Source organism: Balaenoptera physalus, assembly GCF_965194825.1.
Source record: "Balaenoptera physalus genome assembly, chromosome: 2".
NCBI classification, from domain to species: domain Eukaryota; kingdom Metazoa; phylum Chordata; class Mammalia; order Artiodactyla; family Balaenopteridae; genus Balaenoptera; species Balaenoptera physalus.
This window is the reverse complement of record NC_138883.1, coordinates 155,128,948-155,155,235: the sequence shown is the minus strand read 5'-3', so window position 1 is coordinate 155,155,235 and position 26,288 is coordinate 155,128,948. Positions and strand designations below refer to the sequence as shown.

Here is a 26,288-nt window from a genome sequence, read left to right as displayed (position 1 = left end):
CTACCATACACATACAACACATATACACAGACACATAAACAGAGAGAGGTGCAAACAGAGACCTTATAGCTTTCATTTTAAAATTACTACCATGAATCAGCTACAATAATACAAAATTCACTACTTATAAAAGCAGCTGAATCTAAGTTGTTTACCTGGTGGAGGGAATAAGTTAAGGTTACCCGCTCAGGCGGCTAAAGCTTTTTCACTAATGTTTGTGGGGAAGACACTTATAAGATGTTTTGTTCACCTAAGTTGCAAATGACCTTACCCCTTTCGTTTTCCTTCTAATAAGAATTACCTCCCTAAAGTTTATATAACATTTACATCTCAGAGGCACAGGGATAGAATGTAAGTTCCTCCAAGAAGGACTTTGGTTTCCTAAGGCCAGAATTTTTCCAATACATACACGCCTGTTGAGATAAATAGGGAAGGTTGTGGGATTGGTGAAAGGAATAGTTGGATTTTTGAACTGCCTCTAGAGCTGAATTTCTAGTTTTGCAAAATTTTTAAGATCATGACAGTAGCTCTCAATTCCTCAAAGAATTGGGTTGCAGCCTAAATGATATCATAAATTGATCCACCCCATCCAACTAAATTATCCTTAATTCGCTTTTTTTTTTCTTTTATATCAGGGAGAAGATTTCTAACTAAGATGGAAATCAAAAGATCTCTATGTTCTGGATTTAGAGCTGTTTGCCTTTGGAATGTTTTAGTAAATCCTTTTACAAAGGCTTTAGAAGGTTTTTCTTTCCCTCTGGGGTGTACATAGTTTTATTTTGGCTTAGGGGAAGAGGCCTAAAAAAAAAATTCCTATGAGCTTCCAATTTCTTACCACTGAGCTACTTTTTAAAGAAATCCTTATAAATATCTATCTTGCCAGTTTTCAGTCGGGACAAACAGCAGATATTTCTTGCAGTATTGAACAACCCCTTGTACTTGATGTCCCCAAAGGGGGTACAACAGTTATTATATTTTCCTCTCTTTATCATGTACTACAAGAGGTCCAGGGGAGCTGACCCTCACCTTAGCTGGCTTCTGCCAGTTTTCCTGGGATCACATCTGCAGGCTCTGAGTGGGGTTTAATGCAGACAGTATAGCTCTGGTATCTACCAAAACTTGGTAATTGTTTTTCATTCATTTTAATTTTAGTTTGCCTTAGCTGCTTAAGGGAATAATGTAGCAGTTTACCAGAAAATCCCTCAGAGTCTCGACCATCCTGGGAAGCGCCCTTTTGGGGGCCCTCCTTTAAGGGTAGATACGGGGCTGTCTGTAAAGCCACTAACTTGGTGGATTTTCTGGTCCTGTTGCCTCTTTAGAGTAGAAAGACACTTAAGACCGGATTACTAGAATGAGTATTCAAATAAAGGAGGACAGAAGGTTATATAACGTTCATTTTACCGGCTCTTTTAGGTACCTGTTGTGCCTTTAATTTTTCATTAGGCTTTTGCAACAAATTTTTCAATGAAGCTATCTTGGCATCTTGAAGCCTTTTGAAAGCTTCTGCATGCCAGTTAAAATAAGTATCCCCATTCTGTTTGTTTGATTTGGGAGCCCTTACTTTCAAGGGCACTTCTCAAATGATCTCAACTAATTGGAACTTTCCTCATAATGGCCGTTGCCATCTCTCCAAGGGCCAGCAGCGTTTGGTAGGACCCTTAGCCACAAAGGTAGTTCAACCACGTTTCTGTCCAGCCGTATTTTGGAGTCCCCATCCTGACAGTTGCCAAGCTAAGTTCTCAGAACCCCAAACAACAATCCTAAGTTATTTTTAGTAAGATTTTTGCCATTTTTGTAGATATCTACAGCTTCTGGAATTATAGTTCTTAGATATACAACAAGCACGTGGCACACTTAACTCTTTAGAATTTAAAGGTCTCATTTTGTCGGGCTATGCCTTTGGGTCTCTCGGAGCCAGGTGAATAACTAAGAGGGATATGCCGCGGGGTTGGAGGTTGTGCGGTGTTTTATAGTGTGCCTCACTGCATGGAAATTTTGAGGTTGGCAGCTGACCTAGTGTCACTCTAACCCATTCCATGACCAACTGGTCCTAACACAGGAGTTTCTGTGTTAGGTGGTGAGCATTCTGACAGCTTTTAAATGCTTGATCCATGCCCACCAATTTTGTGGCTTTTCTTGCTTCTGAAATTCCCATCAACAATAGCCTTTATCTACACAAGACAAACAAACATGCACCTTAACACACCAGCAGTAACCAAGAGATGTCACTGCAGCCCGGCCAAGGCAAAGACCTTGCACACCAACAATTCCCAACATGGAACCAGGGACTGGGCGAAGGACCGAACCAGCAAACCCCAAAGAATGGGGAACCACAGCTGCCACCAGCAGCTCCCAGCATGCAATCTGGAGGAGGATTCCAAACAGATGGGGAACTGCAGACTAAACCACCAGCAGCTCCCAGCATGGAATCTGGAGGAGGATTCCAAACAGATGGGGAACTGCAGACTAAACCACCAGCAGCTCCCAGCATGGAACTAGGGGTTCCAATCAAATGGGGGACTGGATAGCCAATTAAATTAGATCAGGAGCCCGACGCAAAGAGCAGAGCTCAAAACCGAGGGGAACTTACCCACGGCCCTCGCGACGGCGGGAAAGATGCTCTCAAAGTGTCCTTCCCTGCGTCTCGTGTTGTCCTCAGAGCCATCAGATGTTTCCTTCGGATCCCGTCACCATCACTAAATCTGTTAAGACACAAAATTGAGCTGAGTAAGTTTAGAACTCTAATCGGCTTTATTCAGTGACTAACGAATTGCAGCATCCCATCTAGCAACTGACAGGGAGCTCTGGGGAGTTGCATGAAATGAAGACTTTATAGGCAGAAGTGGGGGAGGGACAAGGAAAAGGGCAGACTGTTTCAGGCAGAATCACCTTCCCTTAGGGAAGAAGGGGTTCTATCAGGGGCATTACCTGTCTTGCACTGACCAGAAAGATCCAGACTGACCGCTTAAGATTACATCGCTGGGGAAGGTTGGAACTGCAGATAGGTTAGGTATTAAGTCTCAGTTTGGCGATGTGGGCTTAACACAAGTGACTCCATTTGGGGACTATTATCTCTTTAAGGAAAAGATACATCTAACACTTTGGGGTTTTTTTTAAGGAACTAATTTTTCCTTAGAAATGAAAAGTGGACTGTGGCCTGCTTTCATCTGTGTCTCCTTTGAATCCTGAAAGGCCCGTCTGTGTTCAGGTAGTTTCAGTAGCCTTACAATTTCACAGCTACAAGACAAACGTCTTGTAGATCATATGAGCACATCTCCGGGCCTCTCCCCCCAGGCTGAATGTGAGTGAAGGCCCAAAGGTTTTGCAGGCTTCCGAACGTCAGGAGTGAGGATGGTAGTGTTAATTCATGTATTTGCACCACTGCCCTCGACTTCCACACGCCCTGTCTGAACCAGGTGACCCTTGTGTGTCGGCATTACTGTGCAACGTCTCTTTTCTGAAAAAGAAAACTGAGTTTCACTTTCCCTTTATAGAACACACGAGGCTTAACTTCCAGGGTGCCCTCACTCATGATTTCAGAGCAGGAGTTGACGCCTGACGCTTCACGTGACTTTCAACAGGTCACCGAACCTTTCTTTGTAACCTTGGTTGTCCCCTTTTAGCCTCCAAAGGGATAACGTTTAAAAAAGAAAATAGCATTTGGGGAGAAGTTTGAATCCTTCATGGAGAAAGTGCCATAGGAACTGCAAGTTTTTATTATTTGAAATAGAAGAAAAAATGACTTCAGCATGGCAGTTTTTTTAAAAGTATGTCATTCTGAAATTCCCATAGTTTGAAGGTAAAATCCATCTGAGATTGCCAGAAGGTTTTTCATGTCAAGCATTTGATTCAGAAACTACCTCGTCTGAAGCTTTCAAAAAACACTTTAATCCACAAACCCTCCAGCTGAGTTAGGAGTGCGAGCAACTATCACAATTTTAACAGGAAAAGAAAACCCACATCCTCAAAAACACTTATCCACGAACTAAGACAAGAATTAACTTTTTGTGTTGTCCCCGTTTGTAAGTAACGGAGAAGCCTCTTCTCTTTACAGGACTCTGGCAGTTTTCTGATACAAAGATTGCTGGAAAATTGTTATTTCAGAAATGACACATCACTTTGATGATGTGCTTCAGATGTCCTTTCTGTGCAACTCAAGTATGATTCAGCAGATGTTAGATTCACAGTAAACGTACCCAAAAGACTCAATTTACAGTAGACGCGTGGTAAATCCCTGTTGTACTCAAAAAGCTTGCCTTACACACACCCCGTCACAAGACACCGGTGATAATAGGCAATCAATGAACAAATATGCAGGAATTCTGTGACTACACGTGTTGCCTGCTGCGTCTGAAATGCCGTGCCCTTTCCGCACACCTGCTTTTACGCTCACAGATATTTTCTCACCTCTGTGATTTGTTTCTTCAAGGCTCGTGTGCCCACACTGTTCGTCTGTTCCTCCATCAGCTGTTCTCCCAAAGCCGCAGAACACCACCTTCCCTCGAAACACGGACGTTTTGCATCTCCTTCCAGGGTATCCTGGAAAGTAACCTCTCTTGTCTGTGAAGCTACTCGCCCTCCTTTGAAGGGTCAGAGAGGATCTCCCCCCTAAATGTCTTTCAGATTCACCAAATCCTACTTAGTGACCATTACCTTTCACCTCCTCAGGCTTCTCAGCTGACAAGACCCAGAAAGGTGGTTTTGTTCCTGTGGTTTGCCCCTTTCTGTGACTGCTTTCAGATGCATTTATTTGGTTTCTCCATTTAAATAGTACTTTCCTGTGATATCAAGAAGCATGTTTTCTCTCTTTTTAAAAAATTATCCCACAGCATTCTAGATAATGTTCTTGGGGTAGGGAGCTGTAGGGGAAGAAAAATAGAAAGCAATGGTCTTCTGGTAAATTACATTGGCTGACTGTGGCACGTCTGCCAGCATCCTCAGGTTCCAGAAAGGCTGGCCGAGAGGAGAGGACGTCCACCCTTGGTGTCCACTCTTCCACCCCTCTGTGCCCTTCAAGTCCATTATCTCCCCCTCGACCCAAGTTCCCTTGATCTTGTGCCCCTAGCAGCCTTGTGGACTCTCTACCTTGACCTCAAAATCATTCTTACCTACCTCTCGTCTCCTCACATTAAAACTTAGGTCACTTATGTGTCCTTTTCTCAGCTGACAGTCTTAGAGAAAATACACGATCAATAGCAAACGGCAGCCTAATACGTGTCATTCCCAGCGTTCTTACAACAGGGCACCTGGAGGTGCATCCCCTGTTCAACCAAAGACCACGTGCGTTGGAGGGGACATGGCACACACCTCAAGGAAAGGATAAATGCAGGACTCTGCAAACAGGCAGTGGTTGACACTGTGGGAATACGTGAGAGTTGGGATAAACCCACAGAAGTGGTTCAAGGACCAAACCAAAGCCCCCTCGTAAGGAGGAGGGGGAAGAAGAGGGAAAGTGACAGCTCAGATCCCTCAGGGAGGTGAGGGGAGGACCAGGGGAGTAGGGTCAGTGGAAGCCAGGAAAGAGAAGGATGTCAGGAAAGAGGGGCCCGTGGGGTCAGGCTGGTGAGGAGCCCACCTGTTGACTGTCATTTAGGGGGAACAGAAGGAGGCATCCTACTGGGAGGCTGAGGACATATGTCAGGTGACAGAGGGGTGGCTGGCGGGTGGGTGAACTTGGTGGTTACACGGCAGCCTTTCAGAAAGTGTGTTTCCGAAGGTGGAAGCTTGTTATGATCACAGGGTTCAAGGGTTACGAGTAATGGAGAATGCTCCAAAAAGGGAGGAATTTGTGGTGGAAGATTCTGGAAGAGGAAGGGGTTAGGATACAGCAAACACAAGGAGAGGGGTCACTTCTGAGAGAGGACGTGTGAGGAAGAGGCAGGAGAGAGAGACTAAGAAGAGGAGGAAATCCGGGAGGGCTCACCATGGTGGTGATCACCGCAATAAGTAGGAAGTGTCTCCAGGCTGGAAATGAGAGGGACAGGAACAGGACCGTGGAGACACAAGAAAGGGCTTGACATGTCAGCAGTAGGGGCTCCAGTAAAGGCTGAGTAACATACAGAAGCACAAATTGCGAGTGACCATCTAAGGGCCAGAGTTTGGAGACAAAGTACGTGATGGAAATTTCCCAGGGACGGAAAACTGGCAAAGTGAAAACAATCTTCAACACAAATAAGTTGAAATAAAACTTACTGTGCAACTTCTACCACCATTTTATAATGATTTGTATTTATCCAGAATGTGAATGAGCTCTTAAATCCTAGGTGTTCAATAGTTTAAAAGAAATAAACAGTAATTCTCCAAGAAACTATGAAAAAAAATATTTCTAGAAGAGCAGTTACAAATATTTTAAGTGGACACTATCAACCAAAATAAAGATGTGTTTTTTAGAAGTCATATTTTTTAGATTTTAAATAGAAACTGCAGTGCTACCTTCTTTGTGTAATTTCTACCTTGATTGGGTGAATAAACATTAGAATTTAGTAGAACTTAATAGTCTCCATCTTCTTCAGCCATTATTTTATTAATTTTTTATGAACTCCACATGAGGAAGACTCTAAAGGTTTTTCTTCTTGTACATTTGTATTTTAATGCATTAGCTGGTCTATAGCTACTAGCGTTCTGTTTTTTTTTTTTTTAATAGACTATTTTTTAGAGCAGATTTAGGTTCACAGAAAAACTGAGTGGAAAGTACAGAGACTTCTCATGCATCCCCTTCCTCTCTCCACAACTCACACATTCCCCTATTTTTAACACTTTATTTATTTATTTTTGGCCGTGCAGTGCAGCTTGTGGGATCCTAGTTCCCGGACCAGGGATCGAACCCTGGCCCTCGGCAGTGAGAGCACGGAGTCCTAACCGCTGGACCACCAGGGAATCCCCATTAACATCTTGCTTTAGTCTAGTGTGTTTGTTATAACTGATGCGTCATATTTATATATTATTATTACCTAAAGTCCATAGTTTATATTAGGGGTTTTGTATTGAACATTCTATGGGTTTTGACAAATGTCTGACATGCATTCACCATTACAGCATCATACAGAATAGTTTCACTGTCCTAAAAATCCTCTGTGCTCTACCTATTCATCCCTCCCGCCCCCTATCCCCCAGCCCGTGGCAACCACTGATTTTTTTCTGTCTCCACAGTTTGGCCTTTTCCATGTCATATAGTAAAAAATCACACAGTGTATATAGCCTTCTCATTGGCTTCTTTCACTAAGCGACATGCATTTGGGATTCCTCCATGTCTTTTCATGGCTTTATAGTTCATTTTTTTATTACTGAATAGTATTCCATTGTCTGGATGTACTATAATTTATCCCTCACCTATTGAGAGACATCTTGGTTGCTTATAGCTACTAATTTGATTTGTTATACTTTTTTTTTTCTGTTGTAATGACAGACTACATGAAATTTTTAAGAGCAGGAAAGGGTTGTAGAGGTTATCACATCAGATACTCTCATTCTGCAGCTAAGGAAACTGAGATCCAATCATGATCAGCCTAGCTGATCACAGTCTAGTCTCTCTTCTAGATCATACTGTCAATCCAAAACTGTTAGTAAAGTTGAGATTTCAAGGTACCTAGACACCAAATCCAACTCATTTAATTGGACAGTTATCTATTGCATGTCCTCAACCTTAGAACCAAGCATCTCCCCCATGAAGCAAGGGACCATGGCCCCTCATCCCTCATCCCCATCCCATCTCTAGGACCCCAGAATTCCATGCCCCAAGAGCTCAAAACATGTGCATTTCCCTGTTGTGGAGGCTAGGGGCTGGAGGGGGTAGGATGCTTTCCCCATTCAGCAACTTCACTAGTACAAGATTTGGAAGAATTCTAAATTCATCACATACCTTCTTGGTCATTATGAAGGTATATTTCTCCAGATATATATAGAGAGAGAACATATTGGAATATAGAACATATTTAACTTGTTCTAAGAAAATAATAACAATACACATAATAAAGGTTACTATGTGTGGAGTTCTTACTCTATGTTAGGCACGGGGCTAAATACTTGATGTGGATTATTTCCTTTAATTTTAGATATGGACCAGCTCCCCTTCATTCTTCAGGGCACACCTCCCCGCACTTTCCACTGGCTAAAATAGGATATACCCCGAAGTTGAGTTGACGTGTACTCTCCAGTTTCCATATTGTTATATCAATACTGTCATCTTGGATGTTACAGCATTTATTACATATGCTTAACATATGATACTCTGAAAAGGATACTGGTATACTTGGATATTTTTAATAAATATTGGTATTCTAATTTTATTTCTTCAGACATGCAAATCTTCTCATATAAAATTTATTAATTTACTAGCCTTGGGGGAAAAACCTGAAAAAAATGACTATAATTATTCTTTTCCTCCGTTTCTTATTTTTTCTGGAGAGGGAATCTATATTCCTGACCTCATGTGCATGATATTTACTAAGTTCTCCATGTATTTTCAAAATTAATTGTTATAGGTTTGATAAAATTATAAAATCTTTAGTGCTACAAAGTTCTCACTTATCCAATAATGTATGCACATTTGGCAACAGTTCCTTTATTGGTTCAGTACTTGACTAGCTATACTGAATAGTCATCGTTACTAAATACTTTTCCATGTTCTTTATTTTCATTCTCTTATTAAAAGCAAATGTAATCATACTAAGGAGAAATCAGGGTAGAAGCTACATCATATTAGAATAACTGAGTCCTCTTTACATTTCCCCTTCACTAGAATATCCATTCACAAAATGTCCTTCTAAAGAATGATCTCATGTGTTAATACTGATATATTTTGACAGCCTTAGGACTTTTAATTTCTCTAGGACATTTGTATATGCAAACACAGCCCTGTGAGAATCACACCACTGATTTTGTTAAATCTATCACTTTAATCTTGTATTAATCATCTTTCATATTGTAAATGTAAAATTTTACTTTAATGATGCTTCCATTTTTAGATTTTTGTTATTCTTTTTAAAAAGAATTACTCTATTTGTATTATTGTGATTAAAAGTGATTTTGAAAGTATTTTATCACATGACTCTACTCCCCTGTACCTGGTCATGCTTGCTTCATAATACTTAAGCCTGCCAGTTTCAACTTCGGTGAGCTAAAAAAGATAGCATCTTACTTTACATCAGACACTGAATTGACATTTCCATGCCAGATAGCAAACCCCCATGGCAAATACTGAGAATCTACACCATACAAATTCACTCACTTATAAATTCTTAAGGAAAATTCTTTAACATTTTCCCTAATTATAAAAGTAATTACACCAAAACATACTTTAAAAATTGGAAAATACACAAAAGCATTATAAGAAGAAAAGAGTCGTTTCTAGTTATATCATTCAAAGGCACCCAGAGGTAGGATTTTTGAGTATTTCATCTTTCTTGTGTATCTTTTTTCTCTTTGTCATAGTGATAATTTAGTAACTTTAAAATCTTCAGCAGAGTAGGGTCATTTTCACATCAAAACCGTATTCCTTAAAACTTGCCTTTTATGTTAAAACCTAGTCTGTTCCAGGGACCCCTCTGTGTTTGGGAATATATATTTCTCAACATGCACTGTGTGTATATTGTGTACAATAACTATGGTCATAAATATAATAACAGCTGATGTTTATAAAGCATTTACTATGTGCCAGTCCATGTTCTAGGCACATTGTGTGTTTTAGCTCATTTAATCTTCATAGCAACCTTCTGAAGTAGAGACTATTATTATCCCCATTTTACAGACAAGGAAATCGAGGTGGCCCCTACAGGGGTCAAAGGCACCACAGGTCAAACAGCTGTCAGGCAAGGGAGCCAGGATTCACCCTTGGGCAGTTTGGTAGCAAAGTCCATCAGCCTAACTGCTCTATTGCCTCTTAGTAGAGACCCAATCGTATCAGGGAAAACAATTTTAAAATTCGTGAAATGGATCCCTGTTTGTACTTCCGTTATGGAAGAAAATAATTTGCTAGTTAATGCAAGATGACCCCGTGGGACAGTTAAACCAGAAAATACCAAATGAGCCCAAGTTCCCGGTGCAGGTACAAACCTCTAGAAACTCAGGCACATTATTTCTGACAGGTACTAATGAATCTATCAAAGGCAGTGAGTTTTACTAATTAGACTTACAGTAGAAATATAAACAGGCCGTAATGAATGAGTTTGCTGGTCTGCAGAGAGCCTTTCCTCCCTCCTCCTTTCACACACATACACATGCAACGCTTAGATATCAAAAGTATACATGTAATTATCTGTTCTTTTTTTTTTGATGGCTTATTCTTTTTTTTTAATATCTTTATTGGAGTATAATTGCTTTACAATGGTGTGTTAGTTTCTGCTTTATAACAAAGTGAATCACTTATACATATACATATGTCCGCATACCTCTTCCCTCTTGCATCTCCCTCCCTCCCACCCTCCCTATCCCACCCCTCTAGGTGGTCACAAAGCACCGAGCTGATCTCCCTGTGCTATGTGGCTGCTTCCCACTACCTATCTATTTTACATTTGGTAGTAAATATATGTCCATGCCACTCTCTCACTTCGTCCCAGCTTACCCTTCCCCCTCCCCGTGTCCTCAAGTCTGATGGCTTATTCTTTATGAAAAAGGAAATAAACCTGTTTTCTAGGGTGTTTTAGCTTATAGCTCACTAAACAAGGAAGGAATAGATCAAGTACTCCAGAATTGGAGTGGCTCCAGCCTTCTAAATTATAAGCATACCTAAGATGTCGAGTGTCAATGACCACACTGACGCAGGCTGTGTGCACGTAGCAGCAGGGGGTTTGGGTGAGCCCGTGTCCAGGTGCCCTGCAGGTGTGCCATCCGGGTGCAAGCTCCGTCCCCACGTGGGGCCCTGGCTGGTTCTGTAAGCTCCTGGCTTGGGCAGCCTGGACCCCAGCTCTGCACTCTTCCTCTACACAGGAAGCCCCTGTAATGCATCCCCACCACAGAGCTGTGGAGGTCAAGAATGCAGCTCTCACAATTTGCAATTCCAAACTAAACCTTTGCTTGGCGGGGGACAATAAGTAGAAGTAAAGATGTAAACCTCCTTGGAGGTAGTCATCAATCTGAAGGAGAGTCACCTCCAGTCTGACAATAGTCCATACTCAGGGCATCGGTAGTGTTAGTAACAAGGGTGGGATCCACAAAGGTAGAGATTCAAAGGCAATATCTTGGTTGAATTTAGACCATAATGATTTAAAGGATTTGGCCTTTAAAACCACTGAGATTAGTACATATCTGTCATCTGAAAGATGATTTTTTTTCCAGCTCTTAGATTGGCAAACTAAGTATTTGTATTTCTGTATATAGCTTTTACCTGCTTCCTCCTTTTTACCAGTATAAATCGCTTTCATGGCTAAATTTGATATAGAGATTTTACAAAGAAAATGAATACAAAGCAATTTAGATGTTAGAGGCCCCCTAAAGTGGTCTGTCATATTTTTGTAAGTACATAGGAGAAGAAAATATACCATTCTATCAGCCAAGTGATGAAATATATTTGTAGACGCTTTGGAAAATACAGTACTTTGTACACAAACACACAGAATCCTTTGCTATTTTCAATTTTTGAAAGTACTCAGTATATATATTTAAATGACTTTGCAAGAATAAATACCTTTTTTAAAGGAAAAAAAAAAAAAAAGAGCCACAGAGCTTTGAATACCCATCTATCTCCAGAATATCACCATTGATTATTTCCTTCGGCTGCCAGAAAATCACAGCAAAGCAATAACTAACTCTGACTCTCTTGTTTTTATGGATCTGGCATACAGAACGGCATGTATGCCATAGGTGTATTTGCAAACTGGAGAGCTGAGAGATAAATAAATATTGTTGAATGATGTATCAAATGCTTGCTTGTTAGCGAGAGGTTCTTCAGCGTTATTCAATGAATCACTTCTTCCAGTGGCTGTAATCATTGTACTGTCAAACCCCAAGTAAAACTGACTTCACGGACAGGATGGAAATAAGCTCAGTGTTTTATTGTTTCATTAATAAGAACCTTGGCCATTTCCCTGCAGGAGGGAACACCCTGAGTAAGGCAACCTTCCTCTTTTAAAATTCACTTTTCATGGAGCTACTTGACAAAATGCTATGTTTTTGCCGCCCAAGTAGGCTAAGTGAAAAACTCACCAAGTGCTTGGACTGGGAGGGTAAATCCTAGAGGTTATTGAGTTCTAATCCTTTGTTTGGACTCTTTTCTGAAATCAGAAATAATACATACTCTTCTCTGAGCAGGGGTGCTCGAGATCTTTCTTAGAGAAAGAAACACACGATTCAGAAACAGAATACAAAGACCAATCAAAAAGTGATTCACCTGACACTCTGGTCTACAAAACAGCGCTAACCCATTCTGGCCTAACCCATTCTGCTTTTCAGCCCTCGGTGCATGGCGGGATTAATTTAGACGTTAAAGCAGTCAGGACCGTGACACACAGGTATTTGTCCCCAAATAGCCAAACTCTATTAGCCTAACTAGGAGACTAATTAAACGGGAGGAAGCCCTCTGACCTCTATTTTGTGACCTTCTTTGGGGCATCATGATAGGTCATAACGAACCCAGCCATAACACTGACCTCTGTGGAAGAAGGTTCAGAGAGAAGGCTCATCTCTATACCCTTCAGTTTACTTCAAATACACACTGTTTCTGGACAAAGATTTCTCGTAAGAATTTTGCAGCATAACACCTTCTTACCAACATGTGTTTTATCATCTGGGAAGCACTACATAGGTCTTGTCATGTGCTCAATAACCAAAGTTTGTGAATTTCATATTTTCCTCCAAGAAAAAGGAAAAGAAATTAAGGTGAAAATCAGGGCATCTTTAGGCTAGTAAAGAGGAATTTGGTCAAACGGTCTCACCAATACTTCTCATTTTTCAGAGGTTGAGCCTGAGGCCCAGGGATGGTATGATTTACCTGATCACACAGCTAGTGAGAGACACACAGAGATGAGAATTTCCTCTCCGCAGATGCTGTGCCAGGAGCTGTTGACAAATTCTAAGTCCAGGGCAGTTTTGGACCATCCCATCCCCACCTTACCCACCCCCCACCAGCATCACAACTTCAGCTCTCACTCCACCCAGAAGAATCATTTGCATCAGTTAATGTATCACTGGCATTAAGAAGAGGGTCTTTGCTGGAATAACACGTGTCACAAGCCCACATTCCCCTCGCTTTGCCTGCTTTGCATTTTCTCCCAGCTCTGACTGGAACAGAAAGATAGCGCTGGAGGAGATTTAACTTGTTGGAAGAGATCTAACTCCCTGTTTTCCTCCTTCTTTCAAGATCCACAGGACTGTGTGGTTCCTTTCTCTGAGAAGTATCTGCTGGGTGTTTGTTTTTCTGATGTTGTGCAAATGAAAATTAAGAAATGTGGAAATACGATAATATATAGTGATGATCAGCACCATTTCTTGAAGAGACCGTCTTTGCTCCATTGTATTGCATTTGCTCCTTTGTCAACGATCAGTTGACTACATTTACATGGGTCTGTTTCTAGGTTTTTCTGTTCCATTGATCTATTGGTCTGGTCTTTCACCGATACCACCATCTTGATTACTCTAGTTTTATAGTAAGTCTTGAAGTCGGGTAAGGTCAGTCCTCCAGTTTTGTTCTTCTTCAACATGTTGTTGGCTATCCTGGATCTTTTGCCTCTCCTCCATGTAACCTTTAGAGTCAGTTTGTCGATACCCACCAGGTAACTCACTGGGATTTTGACTGGGATTGTAGAGAATCTGTAGGTCAAGTTCGGAAGCACTGACATCTTGGCAATATTGGCTTCCTATTTATGAACGTGGACTCTCTCTCCATTTGTTTAGTTCTTGTGATCTGTTTTTTTGACTGGCTTTTAAATTGTTTACTATGACAACAACTACCAGTTCTGAAGTGCAGGCTGAGTGCCAACGCTCAGCTAGCTTTCTACATAGGTCATCTCATTTACCACTCACGACAACCCTATGAAGTAGGAATATTACTCCTTCCATTTTGCAGATGAAAAATATGAGGCTCAGGAGAGGTTACGTAACTTTAAGGTCACAAATAGAGGAAATCTGAACTCTGGTCTGAGTAAGGGCAAAGCCCATTATCCTAACAGTTGCCTTGAGTCCCGTCCTTCTGGATTTGGTTCTTCCTGACCCAATTCAGAGTTTCTCCAGTGGGCAGACCTCTCTTTCTGATACCCTTTTTGAACCCCTGCAGGATTCCTTTGGTTCTGAGTAGTCCTTCCCCAGCCATTTATGAAAGTTTGAGTCTATTATATTTGTATTTACTCTTTATGACTGGGATTTGGGATTCAACTTTTAAGAGGTTTATCCATCCTTCAAAATGTGATCCTGAAAACCCAAACCCCAGGACCGCATGGTTTGCATGTGCAGACATTTATGCTACTTTCATCACAGAGCCGTCTCGCTGGGCTCAGAGTGGACCCAACAGTTCCCTGCATGAATGGATTCTCAAGACTTCCAAACAGCTGTCAGAATGTTCTAAAAGAAGGCAAAGATCTTCAGAACAGCATCCCCTAGAGAGGGATAGCAGCTCTCCCCATCCTGCCCACCCACGCTGGACTTCCAGGCATGGACTGCCCTCATCCCCTTTAAGAAGCCCACGTTTTAGCTGCTATTCACCCAAACGAAAGGTTTAAACTGAAGCAAAATGCCATCATAAATAACTGAAGACAATCAAAGGACTTTTTCCAGTGCCCTGGCTTAATATAGAGATGAGAACTTGAACAGATTCTTGAAAGATTTATTGTGGAGCCATAAAATCTTTTAGTAGAATTAAGTGTGGCATCTGACATGCTATAAATCTCCACTACTATTTAGTTAATAATCACTATGGTCTTCTTAGAACGCCCGCGGTAATAAACATTAACCATGCCCCACGCTTGCTTATATCCCCATCCACTGCACAAATTCAATGCCCAACCTTCACCACTAGGTGCGGAGTCTGCTTCAGACACGAGAACTATGGGACCACCATCCCAGGCACGTGTAGAAGTTAAGGTCGACCTTTTGCCTCCAGTCACCTTCCCCCACTTTCTCCACGTCCAAACTGACAAATTGTAAATTCCGAAATTTCAACCTTTATAGGAATTTGTAAGCATCCTAACGTTTCAAAGGAACCTTCCATCTGAGGTCTATGATAAACGGTCTTATTTTAAGCTTGTATACCTCTCATTCTCCTGAGTACTTAAGAGATGCCACCGCTGTGTGTACAGGCCACCCTAGTTTCGGGTACAAAGGTAAAGGTGAGAAGCTGTTCATGTGGTACTTATGGAAACAAGAGCCAGCAGGAAGGTGTGCTAATGAGGAAGCAGGTGTGTACAGATGGGGCAAGTGATGAATCTCAAACCACGTCCAAAATATCAATGTTAAGTTAGGATTTCTGTCAGCAGAGGATTTGGGCCTGTCCCCAAGAGAAAGGGTGGGCTCCAGGTAAGGATACATGGCACAGAAAACTAGATCTGAGGTCATCTTTGGAAAAAGCAGGACGTTTACCTTTACCTGACTTACTGAGAGAATCGCCACCATCGTGGTTTCCCAGTTCTGTGGGGATACAGCCTTAGTACCCATGGCAGGCAGTGTGTGCCACTGTCAGACCAGAACACGGTTTCCACGGCACCTCATATGCCCCGGGGCCTCGGTTAGTCTCACATCAAAACTTAAAGGTTAATCCTTTAAAAAAAAAAAACAAAATCACCCAGGTGAGGTTTCCAGGTGCAAATTCATGCACAGACACGCCAACTGTCTCCACACTGAGCAGATTACTAATTCTGTGGTTCACAAGGACTCTCAAAATCAGGGTGCTCCAAGGGCCATAAATATACGTATCGAGGAACTCTTGTCTCACACCACGGAGGAGCTCAGGCTCCCTGGAATCAGCCACCTCTGATACTTCGACCACGGTCCGAAGACCACTCAGCCTTGCTTTTGACAGCTGCCATTCAGGGGCAGCGGCTCTAACAACATGCATGGCGTCCTGTTAGGAGCAGCACAGCTTATAAGCTGTGCCTTGCAACAGGTCAAGTCAGCACTGGAGGGAAGTAAGCCCAGACTTGACTGTGAGCTCCCTGAAGGCGGGGCTGTCTCCACCTTGGATGGATGAGGCAGGCATAAGCACGCCCACTCACTCTGGCCATGCCCGTAGCATACATTCAGAACTACTTACTGAGTGTTGAACGGGTCAACGCTTCCAAGCCCTGCCCCTGTAGTCAGAGCCTCCGGTTTGTACTCTTTACCATCCTACACACTGTCAGTTTCAGTAGGTATACAGCCAGCACCCATTAAGTGCCCAAGACCATCCCACTGTCGGGCGGTCAAGTCCGGGTGGACCGTCCCTCGTGCTGTGCCCCATCTGCTGCATGCTACCATCCGGGCATCCTAGCAAACATCACACATACTCCTGGATTCCCCAGGTTTCTTGGGGTTCAGATCCGCTAAACTGTCTTGCCGGCCTTTTTATAAGGGATTTCAAGACAGAACTGGTTCCTCTGAAATAATGAAATCCATTTAAAAAGTAATCCTTGTTTTCTTATTTTCAAGAAGCTCACAGTTGGGATCGTTGTGTCTTTCCGCAGGAAAACCTCTTTTTTGTGATGGAGTATCTCAACGGAGGAGACTTAATGTACCACATCCAGAGCTGCCACAAGTTCGATCTTTGCAGAGCCACGTAAGAGCCCTTGTAGGGTTGGGGGGTTCCCACTGGTCTTGTCAGGCACTGGGGTCCACTGTGCCCGCACCATGCTTTTCCCCACGTGGCACTTTTCCTGTTTCTCACTCAGTGGGCCTAAACCCCAGGGCGAGGTGACCCCAGGAACACATCCAATGAGGCAACTGTTTTCCCAGTTTGTGAAGCTTAAATTCAAGTCGGTTTTATTTCATTTCTGTGCCGCGAGATCAACTACTTAGTTTCTTAAGGAACCACCCCACTTCTTCAGGCTTCTAAATCATCTGAACCCAGAAGCAATATTTGCCCCTTGAATAGAAGTCAAATGGAGCACAGATGGGCAAGGCGGTCACTGGATGGGGCTTCATGGAGGCCTTTCAAGGGAAGCTCAGTGTGAAGGCATCAAGCAGTCAGCTCTGGGGGCAGGAGAATTAGGAAACAGGAAGAGACATTTGCTCTCTCTCAAGAATACGTTCGCCTTCTTTGGCATCAAGCCACTCTAGGCGCTGGCAAAATTGAGTAGGGTGGGTTTACTAGGTGGGACTGCAGCTGAGTCCCACAGAAGCCCCACACCCTTCCTCCCTCAGGCCCTCTTTCCTGAGTCATCAAACCACTGAGACGGTCAAACACAAGAAAACTGTGCCCCTGGCTCCACTTAAAAGGGTGGGTGCACACTAGCCTTGCTTGCTGTACGCTCAGTAATCTCACTTACCCCTATTGAACACTCAGAGGGGTTCAGGTCGAGCTGCGTTGAGAGACAGACTTTTCCACGAGCTCCTACAGAAACCCTGGCTGAAGTGGCTGCTTTGTCAAATCCAGTGGGTAGCACGCCACCAATCTCGTTGCTTCCAGGAACCATCGGCCAAGTGCCCGGAGATAATTTTATGAGATTCCTGCAGCACAGAAATCATCGGGTATTTTTCTGCTAGAAAGGATTCTCGGGGTCCCTTCCAGGTGTGTAAGGCATGAAAGCCATCGCAGACACATGCTATCTATCTGTCCTCACTGCCTCCCAGGAAGGGGTTTCTGCGTTCTTCTCCAAGATCCAGCAGACCTCACTTGCGGGAAGTTCTCCCTTATCTCTAACTTTAACCCTCCTGTAAACTCACCTCCTTTGAGTCTGTCATCTTTGAAGGTGGAGAGCAAGGTATCACCTCCCAGCTTCTAATACAGGCGTATCTCGTTTGATTGCACTTCACTTTATCGTGCTTTGCAGATACTTTGCTTTTTATAAAGGAAGGTTTGTGGCAGCTCTGCGTTACCAGATGATGGTTAGCATATTTTAGCCATATTTTTTAAACTGAAGTATAGTTCACAAGTATTTAATTAAGATATGTACATTTTTTTTAGACATAATACTATTGCGTGCTTCATAGGCGAGACTGTAGTGTCAACATAATTTTATATGCACTGGGAAACCAAAAAAACTCGTGTGACTCGCTGTGTTGCGGTGGTCTGGAACCGAACCCGTGAGATCCCTGAGGTCTGCCTGTGTGCGTTCCTCCTCCTCTCAGGCTGCACTTCTCACACAGGAAGAAGTCAGGTCTATGTGGAATGACCTGCAGACAGGTCTGAGGGGTCCAAGTAGGTTTTAAAATAAAAGGGAAAATTATTTCCCTATTATTACATTTAGTGATTTTGAATGTTCTATTAGCAAAAAAAAAATGACAGTTTGAGCATTATAGTTTACAATATAAGAATAAGCCCTAGATGCGGGTAGGGCTAAACATATCAGCTCCATTTCATTCTCTCAGGGCTGAAGCTGGATGCGTAGAATGGATGATATCTTCCTTTTGTTGTGATTAAAACAAAATTCCGTGCACACATTTAGCAGAGCGCTGCACACTCACTATATAAAAAGGGGATTTTTTTTCCCTAGTAAACATTCATGTTGAGCCTTGATTTTCCTTCCCTCAGGTTCTATGCCGCCGAAATCATTCTCGGTCTGCAGTTCCTTCATTCCAAAGGAATAGTCTACAGGTAAATTTTACTCTTTGGAAACAAGTACTGGGATAACTGGATTTTCTGGTCCAGGTGATTTCATCACTGTGCTTGAGTGACATGAAGTGGTCAGTGTGCTTTTGTGGCAGAAAGTTCCACACCCGGGCTTCCTGCCCAGAGCGACAGCACGGATGGTGATTTAACAACCAAGTAAGAAATTCCGCTCTCAAAAGCAATAAGGCTCTGATCTCACTTTGTTCTTTATTCCAGTCCTGTTGTTCTCCCTCTCTCCTACCTTTTGTCTCATTTCCTTCCGTTACTTTCTCTTTGGCCTCTTATTGTTGCTTGCTTTCGTCTGTCTTTTGTATCTCTCCTTCTTGCCTGTATTTGCATATTGAATGTCCTCCTTTCGGGTGAGGGAGGAGGGGAGGCCTTCCTTGAACAAACACACCTGCGAAAACCTACAAGCCTACACCTTGTCCGCATGCCCAGGATGCCGTGTGTACCCTCTTTCTTGAGTGGGTGTCTGTCCAGAATCTATTGGACACCATCATTTCACATCCTTCTTGGATGAAAGCTAATGTACTTCAGTCTCCTTACTTCTCTCAAAGCACAGTTGACACTTATCATACAGATCTTCAAAGGCTTAGTTGTTTCATTTCCAACTCACTGCAGATTGGGTGGGGTGGGGGGAGTATATTGAAGAAAACAAAAAAAAAAAGGAAGGAAGGAGCTGGACAGGATGCTGGCAGAGCAGCTGGGGGCCTACACAGTGACCACTGGTGACAAGGGAAGCTGAGAACCGACATAAAGGGAAGATGCAGGACAACCTCAAGGCCCCGAGACAGTGGGGTCACGTGCTTTTCTGCAGCAGATGCTCACAGGAATGACCGGAGTCATCAGTACAGGCTAAGTGATGCTCTACACACATTGTTGAAGATGGCAAACTGTGTATAATACAGTCCAGAAGCATTCCGTCCGGGATGGCCAGTACTGGGCTTTGGTGCTTAAAGAATAGGCTGAAAATTCACTTAGGGAAACCTCTCCGTTTCCAGAGGGTACAGCCAAGTGAGGGCTGCCCCATTTAGAGCCCAGAACTAAAGACTTAGGGGAGGTTTTGGAACTCATTTTTCTTAAGCCGTCTCTTTGGCATCCTTTGGATATACTTTTGTATTTGGGGGAGCGGGGGATATCTACAAAACGATTGATTAAAAATCTGTTTTATGCCATTCTTTAATCTTCAGGAAAGTGAGAAATACTCACCAGTACACTGAAAACCCTGATCAGATTCCGTGGTTGTTTTCCTCTTTATATCTGTAATGCCTGCAATATCCCTAAGATATACCTATACTGAGACACTCAGCAGATTGTGTGGGATGGATGGATAGGAAAGAGGGAGGAAAAGTTAGGAAGACTGGAGAGAAGAGAGATCTTAGGGCTGAAAGGGACCTCATGCAACCAAACCCCACATGTCCCAGTATAGTCTCTTTCTCCACATCACGATGTTTCTATTATTTCACCTTATAAATTACTGACACTCAGGACAAAGACCAATGAGGGTCCATAAGTGTCTTTAATATCATAAATTGTACCCATTTTAGAGCTCTTACTACATCCATGAGAAATATTTTCTAAGGCTTCTTATGCACCACAAAGAAAGAATCCTGGGTTTATTTAGCAGTGTACTCACTGAGGTTGTAGGAGATCCTTGAAAGATATGGAATTGAAACTGGGGGAGGTCATCCAGCAGGTACACTGACACTGAGATTGGCCTTAAGAAATTATTCAACTGCCCATTGTAACTTTACTGGCCTAAACGTTTCATTGGGCCACTGAATTAACAAGGGGATTCTATTAGTTTCCTTTTTCTGACCACTGATGATTATCATATTAGTTTTGAAGAGTTGCCGTAAGAAATTAGCACAGACCTGATGGCTTAAGCCAATAGAATTTATTCCCTCACAGCTCTGGAGTCCAGAGGTCCAAAATCAAGGTGTCAGCAGGGCCACACTCCCTCTGCAGGCTCTGAGGGAGGATCCTTCCTTGCCCCGTCCAGTTTTTGGTGGCCCCAGGTGTTCCTGGGCTTGGGATCACTCCAGTCTCTGCCTCAGTCTTTACAGGGCCTTCTCTTCTCTCTGTGCCTTCCCTGTATGTCTCTTACAAGGACACTTGACATTGGATTTAGGGACCACCCAGATAATCCAAGATGATCTAATTTCAAGATCCCTAACTTGATTACACCTACAAATACCCTTTTTCCAAATAAGGTCTCACTCACAAGATTCTAGGGACTAGGACATAAATATCTTTTGGGGGGGCACCATTAAACCCACTACAACTGGTAACGAAGACGGACCAGCCACTAAACACACAGCCTCGTTTAAGCATTGTGGTGGGTGCAAAAGCTATAGAAGTCCCAACCTCTGGATCCCTAATTAAGCCACTTTCTGGATTTTTATTTTGGGTTTTTTTTTGGAGGTAAAATATAAGTACATGAAAAGACACAAACAGCATACTCTAAAAAAAGTCTAAGTGAATAAGATTCTAATTAAAAGTAAGTGCCGGGGGCTTCCCTGGTGGCGCAGTGGTTGAGAATCTGCCTGCCAATGCAGGGGACACGGGTTCGAGCCCTGGTCTGGGAAGATCCCACATGCCACGGAGCAACTGGGCCCGTGAGCCACAATTACTGAGCCTGCGCGTCTGGAGCCTGTGCTCCGCAACAAGAGAGGCCGCGATGGTGAGAGGCCCGCGCACCGCGATGAAGAGTGGTCCCCACTTGCCGCAACTAGAGAAAGCCCTCGCACAGAAACGAAGACTCAACACAGTCATAAATAAATAAATAAATAAATAAATAAATAAATGAACAAACGAACGAACGAACGTGAATTTCTTAAAAAAAAAAAAAAAAGTAAGTGCCAGGACTTCCGTGGTGGCGCAGTGGTTAAGAATCCGCCTGCCAATGCAGGGGACACGGGTTCGGCCCTGGTCCGGGAAGATCCCACATGCCGCGGAGCAACTAAGCCCGTGCGCCGCAACTACTGAGCCTGCGCTCTAGAGGCCGCGAGCCACAACGACCGAGCCCGCATGCCACAACTACTGAAGCCCGTGCGCCTAGAGCCCATGCTCCACAACAAGAGAAGCCACCACAATGAGGAGCCCACACACCACAATGAAGAGTAGCCCCCACTCACCGCAACTAGAGAAAACTCACATGCAGCAACAAAGACCCAACGCAGCCAAACATAATAAAGTAAATAAGTTTATTTAAAAAAAAAAAAAAGTAAGTGCCAAAGGGAAGAAAAATGAAGGTGTCATCAGAATTGGGTGAGGGTATGCCAACAAAAAGTTCCTATCAGAAAGAGGATTTTTTTTAAAAGGGGAGAGGCTTTATAAATGGAAGAAGTGACTCCAGAAAAGGCACAGAAATAGGGGGGAGGGGGAGGGGGGAAATAGGGAGGTCGAGTGGAGGAATATTGAACAAATTGTGTCCAGCTTTTCTGGAAAGGCTGTTGTTGGCAGTCACAAGAATTGAGGCCAAGAGATGTAGACAAGGGCTTCCCTGATGGCACAGTGGTTAAGAATCCACCTGCCAATGCAGGGTACACGGGTTCAAGCCCTGGGCCGGGAAGATAGGGAAGATCCCACATGCTGCGGAGCAACTAAGTCCGTGCGCCACAGCTACTGAGCCTGCGCTCTAGAGCCGGCACTCCGCAACAAGGGAGGCCACCACAATGAGAAGCCAGTGCACTGCAGCAAAGAGTAGCCCCCGCTCGCCTCAACTAGAGAAAAGCTTGGGTGCAGCAACAGAGACCCAGTGCAGCCAAAAATAATAAATAAATAAATTTAAAAAAAAAAAAAAGTAGAGAAGCAGGTGGCAACATCAATCATCTACCGTTACTGGTGGAATCGTAAAAGTGGTGGCACCTTAAAAGATGCCTCAGCCCTGGCTTAGGTTAAATGTAAAACCAAGGAGCTGGAAAATACGCAAACATAGAAGCAGCAGAATCTAGAATCTCAAGTCTTAGAAATATTAGAATTGAAAGGGACCTTAAGATGATCTTTGATCGATGACACTGGACCCAACCCCTATATTTGAAACTACTTACAAATGCTTTCATGTGGATGATCTCATTGGATGCTCACAAGTTCTGTGGGATAAGCAAGGCAGGCATCACTGTACCCATTTTATGGATGAGTCATTAAAGGATCAGAGAGGAGACATGGCTTGGCTGAGCTACTTAGTGATAAAACTTGGATTTGGAAGCTTGTTTCTTCTGGCTCCCACTTTGCCTCTTCCAAATGGAGGAGCTTTGCTTATGTTTACAACACAATGGAAAGAAAGGCTTCCACTGAATTCTCGGTTGTACCTGATGCCCTGATGTGCAGCCCTTTGGGCAGATGGGTGCTTCCCAGAGCCATGCCAGGTGACCTGGACCCTGAAGTTCTGGGTCCTGGTGTCCTGTGAGGTACCTGTGAACACTCTGGCCTTTGGGTCCTGTGGCTTCTCCAGTTAGTCTTCCTCTGCCTTCATCCCTTCCTGCCCCTCAGGGTGTCTGGCTCTGCATGGCAGGCCTTCTGGACCTTTCCCCTTCTGACTTAGATCTCTCAAAGCTTCAATGACCTCCTCTCTCCCAACCCTGTAGACACCCTGCCCACTTTAGAGGGTGGATTGAAAATTGAACATGAAGCTTTCCTAGCTTGAGGCCTAGAGAACATTCATTTTTAGAATTGACCAAAACGTACCCTTGCAATCACAGAAGACTCGAGGTATCTGAGCAAGACCAGTTCAATGCGAAAGACCGGGTGAGCTTGGTTTAAGGGGATGCAAAAGAGGGTAAAGCCTGGATTTGCTGGGATAGATTGTATAATTTTAAGAGCCTTTGTTTTCCATTAGATAAATATGAATAAAAATAGTGATTCCAGATCAAAGGGCTGTTGTGAGAATCAAACGATAAAATGCATGTGAAAGAAATTCCAATATTAGATATTATGTTCATTATCCTTCTGAGCTATGTACAGTACTGCAGCTGGATATCTGGCTCCCTAGCAATGACCCTAAAACCATCCTTCAGCCAAATTTCTAGGAACAGACATATGTGGCTGTAAATGATACAAATATGTTTCCTATAGCAGAAACTCAAAATGACATCACTATTGCATAGAGTGTGGATTAGGAAATGAACCTGCCGTTTTAGCATGAGGAGTTAAATATGACCTATAATTGGACTTACTGGAATATAATCTATAAGTCACAATGAAAGTGGATTTAATTAAAACGAAGGAACAAGGCAGAAGGCCTGCCTACGGAGAAGACTTGGACATATTGGAAGTCTTCAGTCCTAATGATGAAAGTGCGACAGCATTTGAGTTAGGATAGGAGAAACAGAACCGAAACTGATCTGAATGTGAGACACACATTCACATATCCTGGAGGTATCCATGCACCTGGTCAGACAGAAACCATCGTTGACGCATTAGTGACGGAGGTCAGCAAGCTGGCCCAGATGCAAGAGGTCAGCTCTGGGGAACACCTGCTAGCAGCATCTCTGCACCGAAACAGAACTGCATCCCATGCTCACGTTCTCTGGCTAATTTACTCACAGAAGGTGAGAAAGCAACAAAAGGGAACCATTACTTGGGACTTAATTGTAGCCGATACTCACTGGTGGTGAGGTGGTCGCTGGCTGGATGAATTCACTCAAATGGTTATGGAATGACAGGAACACATGCTACACTCTCGTCAGAGCGTCGCAGCACAGCAAGTACCAAGCAATACACATTCCACCCTCGTGAAGCTTAGAGTTTAACAAAGGAGATAAAACAAAGTGACGGGACTTTAGGATATGGGTATTGATTACAAGCATCATACAACCACCGAAACCTTTGCTTAAGCAGAAGCTAAGCCTCACTGAGAAAGCAGAACCAAGGATGCAGACCCATCAGAACCAAAGTGGCTCCTCTCTCATTGGCTGGGTTGTTCTTCGGGTTCCTGGGGCCTCTGTCTCTCCTCTTGGCTGAGCCACTTCAGTCTCTTCTTCTACAGGCTGGTTTTCTGTCCCTCCAAGGGCATGGCGGAGGGCGCGCCACAGCAGCCCTACGCGTCAGACACCCAGCCGAGACGGACTAGTGCCATTATGTTGCAACCTCAGCAAGTCTTCCCCAAGAAGAAAAGCTGATCCACTGTGTCAGGCCTCCACCTGTGGCTCAATCAACAGGGGCGGAGGAGACAGAGCTGCTTGCCAGGCCCTTTGGGAGCAGAATCTTTGAGAAGGAGATTGTAGCATCTTCTCTTAGAGGAGGTACAGAAAAAGGCGAGAGCACTAGCTCTCCCTACTCTCTCCCAAGGCGTCTTAGCTCATTAAGGACGGCAGTGGTAGCCATCACCCACCACATATCCTAGACTTAAAGGAGTTTTCACAAAGCTCAGAAATTCACGGCAGATAAAGGAAGAGAAAGCTGGATGTTATATAACCGACTAGAATTCATAAAATGCCACTGACTAAAGTCGATAAAAGTTTAAAGAAACTGATGTCAAGTGTCGTTCCCGGATTATCTTTTTAAAAAATCCATTTCACAGGTACAGGATGACAGGGAAATGGTATAATGGTAGTTTGTGTGGGGGAAAAAAAAAAAAAGGACACCTGGAGGTTTTAGTTTACGGTGAGTTCCATATTAAGCATTGTTGTGATGGAGCTTCTAAAATAACTAGTGCAGCCACGGTGCTCAGAGGCAAGAGGACTAGACCAGAAGCTAAGAGTGCCACCATCATCTGCACCTGTGAGATCATGTACCTGGAAGATACCGGTTTCATTCTGAGAACCATCTTTTAAGAAGAAAATTGACAAATTCGAGGTATTTGCAGGGTAGGGGCCAGAATGTTGCAGAGCCTGAATACCATGCTGTATGGAGGAATAAAGGTCCTCAACTTGGTCAAGGAAAGAGAAAGCGTGGTGTCACTTTCCAAATATCCAGGCGATCACGTGTGGTAAAGAACGCATCCTCGGGCCAACAGGTAAAGTCACAGGGAGGCATAGTTTGGCCTATTTTTTAAAAATCTTGTCACCACTTACATATCCCTAAAAATGAAGTGGGCTGCCTTACAAGGATACTGGTTCTCTAAGGACAGAGGAAGTCATTGACATGGTGTTCTGGTATCAGATGGATTCAGAGTCTAGAATTAATCTGGATTAGGAACAGCTTTCCTTAATCGGTCTTAGAATTAGGTGCAGGATAATTCATCCACAGACACAGATACTTAGAAAATGGCATAAAATGGGTATATTTCTAGGCCTGTCTTCCTTTTCCGTTACCCCCAGGAAAGGTACTGGGATAAAGAGCCTCAGGTCTGTGTCTTGTCCATGGTATATTAGCTGTACTCCGTGGCAAGTCAGAAAGGGGAATCAGTAGCAACCAGCCATTGCCTTGAAGAGTCAGATTTATCTACACCCCTACCGTGGATGGAAGCGGAGGGGGGTATGTGTTGTGTAGTACTAAATACCACCCTACACCAGACACATCACCAAACACCAGCCCCCATGACATTCCACCACCAGCTTATTCCTTTCCATCCAGGCTTTGTTTCTTGAGGGCCCCTCTTAACATTGAGGGATGCTACTTTGCAGAGATAACGCATGACCTTTATGTGGCCCCATCTCGGCACCTGCTCAGCCATTCATAC

General features: G+C 43.5%; 1 protein-coding gene and 1 long non-coding RNA gene across 6 annotated transcripts in view; one reads left to right on the top strand and one right to left on the bottom strand.

Moving 5' to 3' along the window:
• The window catches only part of LOC309655430, a 138,774-nt gene that overhangs the window by 22,431 nt on the left and 90,055 nt on the right, over positions 1-26,288 (bottom strand). For all 3 annotated transcript variants that reach the window (XR_014260838.1, XR_014260839.1, XR_014260840.1), the window contains exon 3: positions 2,587-2,702. This is a non-coding gene — a long non-coding RNA (uncharacterized lncRNA). The remainder of the gene's footprint in view (positions 1-2,586; positions 2,703-26,288) is intronic.
• Positions 1-26,288, top strand: part of PRKCQ (protein kinase C theta) — a 152,291-nt gene that overhangs the window by 101,253 nt on the left and 24,750 nt on the right. For all 3 annotated transcript variants that reach the window (XM_082450534.1, XM_082450535.1, XM_082450536.1), the window contains 2 exons: positions 16,581-16,672; positions 18,587-18,649. In XM_082450534.1, coding sequence (XP_082306660.1) covers positions 16,581-16,672; positions 18,587-18,649 — 155 coding nt within the window. The remainder of the gene's footprint in view (positions 1-16,580; positions 16,673-18,586; positions 18,650-26,288) is intronic.